Raw genomic sequence first — 10384 nt, forward strand, 5'->3', positions numbered from 1 at the left:
GACGTGAGGCTGGCTGCGTGCCGCATCAGCTGATTCATCCATCATATTTGTTTTATTGTTACTGACCTATAAAAGACAAAAAAAAAAAAACCTCAGAGAGATGGATATTTATTTATTTCAGGATACAGATGGTTTTACCATTAAAACATTTTTCATTTTAGGAACCACTTAAAGGAACAACTGGACAAACAATCCAGGGTTTTGTATTTGAAATAAAGCTGCTCATTTGAAACCTGGATATCGGAAATCATTTTCAGCATGTTTTTCAAGGTGAACTGAGCCATTTCCATGGTTTTATATTTTACTCTCTTCCACATGTGCTGAATGAAACCTTTGTTGGTGGAAATGTTAGAATTGGGGCTGTAACTTCACGGGGTGCTGTCGATCAATCAATCAACATTTATTTATAGAGCCACTTCCAACATCCAAAAGGTGCACAAGGGGCTGCACAATACAAAAGTTAAAAACAAACAAAAACAATAAAAAAAATGCCAGAGAGCCACTAGGTATTAAATGCCTGCCTGAATAAAAAAAGGGTTTAAGATTAGATTTAGAAAGGCCCAGATCAGTGATGGAGCGCAAGTCCTGAGGTAGTTGGTTCCTGTAGGGCAGGCATGGGCAAACTCTGGCCTTATACGGCCCACTGAGCTTTTTAATTGGCCCGCCAAACTTATCCAAATTATATTTTAAAAACTGCATTTAATAGGGAAAAACACTGGTGTAATTTTACCTGTAGTTCTTGCATTTCTGCAGTAGAGGCGCACTACAGACACTGTTGTGTAGTCATTCATTCAACCTTTATTTATACTATTATATTGGAGGTAAAGTAAAAGTGTAGAAGAAGTAATTTCTTCTTCACTCTTTAGCGTTGCCCTACAAACTCTTCTGTAAAAATGAGCTTATCAAAGAAAAGAAGAGTGGACAGTGAGTGCAGAGTGTTTAAAATGGAGTGGACAATAATATGTTTTCACAGAGGTCCAATCAAAGTCAGTGTACGCCAAGAAACTGTTGCAGTTTTCAGAGTACAATATCAGCCGTCACTCTGCTAATATGCTAGCAAGCCTTTCGCCGAAAGCGAGTTTTTAAAAGAATGTGTGGCGTAACAATCATGCTTCTCTTGTAGCAGTCTTACAAATATACAAGGGGATTTGGTCTCAGGTGTCAGGTAAAATTTAATGATCACTCTTAATTTGTTAACAAAATAATGATTCAAACATACAGTATAATAATAATAATAATGTCATCACAATGTCAGCACTGTATGTTTCCATACAATGGCGAAATTAGTCTCTGCATTTAACCCATCCACCACCAGGTGGTGCAGTGGGCAGCTATTGAAAGCGCCCGGGGGACATTTTTGGGGATTAGACGTGCTGCCCAGAGACGCCACGTGATGTGCAGTGACTGGGGATCGAACCTGGGACTCTCGGGTCCCAAGCCGGCTGCCCTGCCTCTACACCATCTCGGCCCCATAAATATATGTAAAGGTTTGAGGTTTTTCCCATAATAGATTTTTCCCAAGATCCCCAACAACAATAATAAGAAACAAAAAAACTGATACTGAAAAATAAACTGAGCATGTAGCCTAAATCTCTCAAATAATATCAGTTTAGGCTTAAACTAACTCAGATTATGTCACAATAAATGTCCCAAAATACAATTAATTTAATCAGAATGTTGTCCATAATAGAGTTCCATACCCTCAAAATAAAAGTCCCAGAAAAATATTTCCCCGCTGCCGGCTTTAAGCCCAATCACCCCCCCCCCCCCCCGCCCCAAAAAATAAAAAAAATAAATATAGTGGTACCACAAAAACAACGTCAATACAAAAAAGTTTTGAATCTCACCGAGAGCTTTGTTTTTCTCCCTTGGTGGCGTCCTCACTCAGGGCGGTGTTTGCCTGGATGCAAAACTCCCAACATTTTCTGATCTGCGATCCATGGTGCTGGGGGTTGAACTCTAGCAGCTTCTTATGTCTTTGATTAACATCCTTAAGATGAAATCCTCCTGCTGCACGGACCTGATCACCTACGTCTCTCCTGTTGCGGATCTTTTTTTCCTTTTCCTTTTTTTTTCCCACCCCATGCGGCCGACGTACACACCAGTTTATAACTGTTCCACCTGAAACCATCCATGATCCTGCCCAACAATCAGTTTTAAACAGTGGAAAACATGGTAATCCATAAATCTCCTAAAGGAAACTGCCCTAACAACAGTTTAACATATTTACATTTTACATATTTTATTTGAAAAAAACAAACAGCATGGTTATGATCCCCACCCTCCACCCCACACCCCCAGCCTTAGGCAAAAGAGGTTGAACGCCAAAATAGGGCTTCAAGTTAACCAAATTAACTGTTTCTGTTCCTTTAAGCTGGTCTTTCCACTGCAGCTGATAGTTTACTGGGCCTAACTGTTTCCTCACTGTAGCTGGCCCTGACCACTTTGGCACAAGCTTTCAGGAAAAACTATTGCTTTGGAAAGTGGGTGAGACCTTACCCAGACCAAATCTCCCGGCCGGGACTGTGCACCTCTCCTCTGGGCATTGTAATATTTGGCTTGTATGTTTAAACGTATCCCAACTTTCCGTTTGACTTGTTCTATCATCTCATTGTGTTGCACCATCAATTCATACCCAGATTGTTGAGGTGATGGAAGTCTGGCAATCATCCTCTCCAATGGACCCTGGAGTTGACACCCAACATTAGCTCTGCTGGGGCCCTCCCAGTGGTTTCATGTTGAGCAGCATTGATGGCAAAACGGAACTCCCCAAAATGCTGGTCCCATTGATTGTGATGCTGTCCAACAAATGAGGCTATCATTGTTTTAATAGTTTTGTTTGCCCATTCAGTCAAATTAGATTGTGGATGATAGCTGGTGGTAAAATGATGTTTTACCCCCCAAGCAGAGCAAAAACTAGACATCTCTTGGCTGGTGAATTGGGACCCCTGATTTGACACAAGACCTTGTGGTACTCCAAAGCACGTAAATATCCTCCCGGAGGATGGTAATGAGCTTCTGTGCCCTGCTATCTCTTAAAGGAAACATTTCCACCCACTTCGTGAAGTAGTCAATCACAACAAAAAGGAGGACGTTTCCTTTTTTACTACGTGAAGAGGACCCATCAAGTCCATCCCAAGTTTTTCCCAGGGTTCAGTCAGGTGTGTTGCAGAAAACCAGCTGGAGCTTGATTATCCGGTTTGTACATCTGACATACTGCACAGCTGTTTATATGAGTTCCCACATCTTTGTGAACTGACGGCCACCACACTACTTCCAGCAACCTCAGGAGTGTCTTTAGCCTGCCCAGGTGCCCACTCAAAGGACGATCATGGACATATTGGAGAAACTGTGTAACTAAAGACTATGGCACCACCAGCTGATACTTCATGCCATCCCTAGATGGGCTTTTCCTATACCAGAGATAATGGACTTTGCAGAAGAGAATCCTATCAGGTTTCTGGTACCTTGAATCCTTAACCAGATCCAAGAGGGCCGAGTCTTTTTCCTGAGCTTCCTTAATATCTGCTAAAGACATAGGTAATCCTACTGGAGCTTTAGCAGAGTTCAGGGCCACATGTGCCATCCCAGTGGAGTCTACAGAAATGTTTTCATTCATTCATTCATTCAACCTTTATTTAAACAGATAAATCACATTGAGCCTCGAAGACCCATTTACAAGTGAGACCTGTTTGGACAGACAAAAACAGTGGTTAACTAGACACATGTAGGAGTTGGAGGCGAAAAAAATTCCTATCAGACTTTTTTCTTGGCTGAGAAAAACCCCTAATATTGAAAAAACACCTCGCACAAACAAGCACATATTTACGTAAACATTCTGCAGAGCAGGAAGAAGGAAGAGACGAGACCGGTCAACAACGTCTACAGATGCTCTTGAAGTCACTGTAATCAGTCAATGTCCTCCGGTGAGATCCATAAATATTCTCGAGGTATGTCGAGGAATGGCCAAGAATAACCCCTGAGTATCCAAGAGGGATTGAGCAGGATTGCTCAGGACAATGCGTCAGGCACTACATTGTACATTCCTTTTCTGTATCGAACTTCAAAATTGAAGTCTTGCAATCTAAGTACCCAGCATGTCAACTTAGAAGAGGTTTTAGGGCAATTAAAGGCCCAGGTTAGAGCAGCATGGTTGGTGTAAATGGAAAACTTGGTACCTTCTACAAAATGTCCCCATTTTTCCACTGCCCATACAACTGCCAAACATTCTTTCTCAGAGGTGGAGTAGTTCTGCTTTGCTTCTTTCAATGATCTTGAAGCAAATGCGATAACTCATTCTCCATCAGGGATTGGTTGGACCAGGACAGCCCCCAAACCAGCGTCACTAGCATCGGTATAAATTTTGAATGGTAAATCAAGTTTGGCTGCCCCAGTATAGGTGATTCCACCAAAAACTTATTCAGCATCATAAAACATGTTGGCAATCCACTGTCCATTCCCACCTTGCATCTTTCTTGAGTAGCTGATAAAGAGGCTTAGCTATATTTGCAAAATGTGAGATGAACTTGTGGTACCAGCCTACCATGCCAAGAAATCTCTGGAGAGTCTTTTGGTTGGTTGGAGTAGGGTAAGCTGTAATGGCTTGCATCTTTTCTGGATCTACTTGAACTCCTTTTGCCGATACAATATGTCCCAGAAACTTGTGCTCTTCCTGGAAAAGATTACATTTTTTCAGGTTGAGGGTCAGGTTTGCTTGATGAAACTTGACAAATACTTCCTCAATATCCTTCAGATGCTGTTCTGGAGAGGATGAGTAAACGATTGCATCATTGATGTAAACACAGCAGATCTTTTCCTGTAGCTCTCTTAAAACCTCCATCAAACACTGCATTTTTTCCAAACCAAATGGCACACATTTAAATTGATAAAGTCCAAATGGGATAATTACAACCATTTTTGCTTTGCTGTCCTCTGCTACAGCCATCTGCCAATACCCAGACTTTAAATCCAAAGTACTGAAAATGGTTGCTTCACTCATCAATTTCAACAACTTGTGGATGGTGGGCATGGGATATGCATCCTGAAGAATTTTGGCATTCAAAGCTCTGTAGTCCACACAAAACCGAAAGGATTTGTCTGGCTTTGGGACAAGTACAACAGGAGACCCCTATGAAGATTGAGATGACTCTATAATATTATTTCTGAGCATGGCATCGATCTGTTCTTTTATAATCTGACGCTTGAAGGGCGACACACGGTAGGCTCTGCAACAAATGGGTATTTCATCTGTGGTAGGAATTCTGTGTTCCTTCACTGAAGTTCTACCCAGTGAATCTGAGCATACAGTAGGACAGGCATGCAGAAGGTTCTGGACTTCTGTTGGATGCTTTGTTATTTTGGGACATGATCTGGACTTGGTGCTTTGACTATTTCCATGGACAGAGCCAGAATCAGATTAAGTGGAGAAAGTTCAGCATGCACAGATGATGTGGGATGAGGTGATGATGAAAAAGGGTAGAAGGTATAACCTTTTGGCCCTTTGACCCCATAGGTATAGTCACCTAGATTAACAATGGCAGAGGTTAGATAGAGAACTTTACTAATTGGCTTTTTATGTATGTGAAAGTTTCTGTAAAGTGCCCTGAGACAACTTTGTTGTGATTTGGCGCTATATAAATAAACTGAATTGAATTGAATAGAGGTTTTGGTCTGGAAGTCTAGACCTAAAATGATAGGAAAAGTGAGGTTATTATCCTCCACCACAAAAGTCTCTAAAGACCACATCATCCCATGCCAACCACAAGTGATTGTTGCTTTCTCCAAGGCACTATATGTCTTACCATTGGCAAGTGCAAACTTTTGGTCATCAGCTGGTTTCAAAACATCTCCCTCTCAAGCAATCTTTTTCCACTGTCCATGTCTCATCAGGGAATAGGTTCAGGCTGTATCCAGCACAGCATCATACATCTGGTCATATATCTCTATTGGAACATAAAGGTGGGAGGAGGCAGGACCTTGCTGAACTATAGATACAGAATTGGCTGGTCTTCTGGCATTTCCCTTTGGTTGTCCTCTTGCCAGCCCTTTTCCTTTGGCTTTGTGCTGTTGTACTTTGCCCCAGTAGATTTTAACACCAGCACAATCTTTTTCAACCTGGGATCCAACCTTTACTAAATGTTCCATAGTGACGACTGTACGACGAAGACAGCCCACTATTTTAGGACTGCAGTTGTTTAAAATTCTCCTCATAAGCTCTGTCTCACTGATGTCTGGCTTCCATCTTAGACATATTGCCTGATACCCAAAGGCAAAATCTCTCAGACATTGCTCTGGCAACTGCACCATATCTCTTAACTTCTCTTCTACCTCCGGAAGATAATCTGCAGGTAAAAAGGCAGCACAAAAAGCATTCTTAAATTCAAACCAGTTATGTACCTTGTTCTTAGCCACACTCCAGCAACTTGGAGCAGACCCTTTTAAAACAGTTGTTAAAGCTCCCAATAGCTCGGAATCAGACAGTGGCCTCGCTGATAGAAATGTCTCGCACTGATCGATTAAATTTTAAACATTGGAAGCTTCTCCTCCGTTTTTGAATGAGGGAAACTTCAAGTGGGTTGTTTGCTGAAGGAAAGCTCAAATGGAAGGTTGCTGCCGGGAGGTCTATTATCTTAGTGCTTGTTGAGGGCACCACCAGAACCATTCCGGGAGTGATGTAGCCAACAGTTTGTTCCATCCCTTGAGGGTGCGAGGATCCCCGGCTGCCTTGTGGCAATCCCTGCACAGGTAGGACTAAAGGTTGAGATGGGGTTCCAGGGAAAGTGTGTCTCATAGTGGAAGAGAGATGTTCAGATGGCACAGGTAGATTTGGTCTTGTCATGCCAACGGAACGAGCACAGTTAAGTGGTTAACTTGAAGCCCTACTTTGTCCTATTTTGGTGGTGGTGGTGGGGGGGGGGAGGGTGACTTCTGAGAAATCTGATAATATCTGAGAAGCCCTTCCTGTGAACCCAAAAATGATCCTTCTGAGTTTAAACTGAACACCCAAGAAAGTGCTGGTAATATTTTGTGCCGGGATCAACTAAACTCCTCAATGGTCATAAATCTCAGGATGACAGCAGAAAGAGCTGCTGTCCCTGTTCAAAGGAATTCCTTTCTGTGAACAGCCACTGTCTCCTCCTTTTGCTCCATTCAGTTGGAAGGACTGACACAGACTTTCTCCTCATATTATTGGAAAATTAACGCTTTTCTACAATGAAAATAATTATTTTACTAAATAACTAATAACTTGCCTTGTTTTTCTTTTACAGCTGACATGGAATAGTCAGATCTCACATTGTCTGTTCACAAAGTTAATGAAAAGTGTTTTAATTGATGTTAATTTCACTTGAAAATAAGATCATTAAAAATGTTTGACATTTGTGTTTTATTTGAGGACTCTTCGGCAGAGTAAATTAAAGTAATTATTTTAAATTGTTCAAAGAGTCAAACCAAATTAATTCTAAACTAAAAAGGTCCATCCTGTTCCCTGATTGGTGGATAAACATCCCCCCCCCCCCCCCCATACACACACATACGCACACACACTTTGAGTAGAGTTGTGGGTGGTTGTTAAAAAGTTGTCTGAGAGGGTCCTTTGAAAAAGGAGTTAGAGAGTCGAAGAGTCCAAAGAGGAAGGTTGAAAGGAGATCGCCAAGGAAGAAGGAGTGAGAATGTTTTTAGAAGAAGTCAGAGAAACCTTCATTATAATAGAAAGTCATTATAATATAGGGAGTATCAATTTTAGGTAAGTTTGATAGAACTATCTTCAGCGCTCCAGAGAGACAACACACCTGCAGCCGTGTCACCAAAAGAGTAAGCACTTTGGTAACAGTTTCTGTTTTAAATATGCTCTATAAATGAATCTGACTTAACTTGACTTGACTAACAGCGATCCAAATCTCGTGACTCTGTCTTCTGACCATTGGAGCCAGACAACACCGACTCAACATCTCCCACCGATGTCCAGAGACATGAAAGGGATCTCCACCTTTAACGTTGCTCTGACCATCTCAGCAGAGAGTCCTTCTGGTATCCCTGGCAGATGAGTGCTTGTGAAGTCAACTTTGCGTGGGCGAAAGCTGTCTATTACTCTGGGACGTGATTCTGATGTCCAAAATTTTAGATTTCAACCAAATTCGTGTTGACGCAGTTCAGTAATTATTTTCCCTTAAATTTAAGACCCAAATTTAATCATTGGATAAATGATGCATAAACAAAGCATCTCTCCCTTTTGGTCAAATTTGCATTGTTAATTTGCCCTGCTGAATAGCTTCAGAATATTACATTTAATAGTTGGGCATTCTATTTCGTTGGGCAGTCACATCAAATAATTCCATTTTACCTGTTAATTTCTGCTAACAAGTATGTTAAAGGTCAAGGTTAATTCCCATAAACTCCGGCTGTCAAGTAAAACCATCATTTAAATGTAAGCAATAATTTCTAATAGTTATTTGCCCATATATAGCCAAATAAACATCACAAAATTGTACACTGAAGTGTGTGTGTGTTTATTTATGACATCTGAATTTTTCATACAACAGAACTTGCGTAAAGATGTTAATTCGAGTTAATTAACCAATAACATTTGCTGAGGCTGATGTTCAGACTTTTTCTCTCAAAGCTTTGAGAGTGGTGCCCCTTCAAACTAAAATTCTTAAACAAGATTTTTACGATAATTAAACCTTCCTGCTACAGCTGTCACCTCTGGGGCGCCTACGTCAGCTGCAGCCTCCTTGGCCCCTCCATCAACAAATGCAGAGTTGCTGGGTCCATCTCCAGATGCAGAACTGCTGGGTTATCTCCAAACGCAGAGCTGCAGCCATAACTGCAATCCTTTCAATGGACTATTCTCTGGCTGAGGCTCCATTCGCTGGTTCTCCTTTCGAGGCTCCCACCACTGGTTCTTCTGCCGAGGTTCCCATTGCTGGTTCTCCTGCCGAGGCTCCCATCGCTGGTCCACTTGCTGTGGCTCTCACCACTGGTCCGCCTACTGTGGCTCTCATAGCTGGTCCGCCTGCTATGGTTCTCACTGTTGGTCTGCTTGCTGTGGCTCTCACCACTCCAGTGGTCTTCTCGCCTTCAGCCATAGCCACTACAGTGGTCTCCTCACCTACAACCACAGCCGCTCCAGTGGTCTCCTTGCCTTCAGCCATAGCCACTTTAGTGGTTGCCTCAACTACAGTCGCAGCCGCTCTAGTTGTCTCATTGCCTGCAGCCATGACCTCTCCTGTGGCCTCGTCGTTGCTGTCACTGCCTCTCCAGTGGCCTCTCTACTGGCCTCTCTACTGGTCTCCATGTCCTTCCTAGGGTTCTCCTCACCCTTCAGCCTGAGTCCAAGAGGGTACTGGTGGATACCAATGCTGCTCATAAAGGGACAGTCTCTAGGCCACCCGTCAGAGCCCGGATCTGAAGACAGATGGTCTCCTGGCTACCCACAAGAACTCTGGCCTGCTGACAGATGGTCTCCAGGCCTCCCCCCCAGATCTCCTGTCCTGCTTTGGATGTCTCCTGACCGCCCACCTTGACTCTGGGGTTTGGGGTTCTGTGTTTCCCCTTTATGTGTTTAGTATTTTCCCACGTTCCTACCTGTCAGTCTTTTGTTTCTTGCTTCTTGTTTTCATTGTGTGCCCTACTTCCTGTTTTCCCCCCACATCCCACCCAAGTGGATGTACTGTAGCTCTCTCCTTGAGATTTCAGGGGACATCCCTTCATTGGGGGGTCCTGTAGAGTTTCTGGGGTCTGGTCCTGTCTTTTGTGTTTTCTCATGTTTGCCAGTCACCCCTCAGTGTGTCTCCTCCCTGTGCTCCAGCTCTGTCTCACCCATGTGCAATTCAATCACTCACAGGTGTCTGTCATTTCACCTTCATTAGCCTCTGTATATATTCAGCTCCTTGATGTCTTGTTAGTGTCTCTGGATTGTCCTGGATTGATTCATCAGGCTTTGTGTTTTGTCTCCCTGTGTGTCCCCCTTAAGTAAGATAGCTGCTCCGACAGTATTTTGTTTAGTTTATTTAGTAAATAAACAGTGTTACTTTACTGGAGTCTCTCAGCATCTTCCTGCATGTGGGTTCTAACACGTACAGTCAGATTATGATAGTTATTGAGTCTTGGTGCAATGACTGAAAAGGCCCAGTCATTCCAACATTTGTATTTGGACTGCAAAAGACAGTAAATATGTATTAGTTGAACTTAAGGTTCTCTCATACTCATGAAAAGCTACCAGATCAGATTAATAAGGTACAAAGTAAATGGTAAATGGACTGTACTTATATTGCACCTTTCTATTTGATCAAGTACTTTACACTAAAGCACTTTACACTACACACTGTGCCCTCATTTACCCTTTCATACAGCAGTCTACTAGATCTCTACAAAGCTAATTGAA

The 10384-nt window shown here is 42.5% G+C and overlaps 1 protein-coding gene across 1 annotated transcript; it reads left to right on the plus strand.

Annotated features, from left to right (window-relative positions):
• Nucleotides 1–8838: 8838 nt before the first annotated feature.
• LOC119418894 (calphotin-like) lies at nt 8839–9306 on the plus strand. The gene has a single exon (XM_037686187.1). It carries the CDS (start codon nt 8839–8841, stop codon nt 9304–9306), a length of 468 nt encoding a protein of 155 aa, XP_037542115.1.
• Nucleotides 9307–10384: the final 1078 nt, after the last annotated feature.

The sequence above is a fragment of the Nematolebias whitei genome, chromosome 13 (assembly GCF_014905685.2).
Source record: "Nematolebias whitei isolate Nwh7 chromosome 13, NemWhi1, whole genome shotgun sequence".
NCBI classification, from domain to species: Eukaryota; Metazoa; Chordata; class Actinopteri; order Cyprinodontiformes; family Rivulidae; genus Nematolebias; species Nematolebias whitei.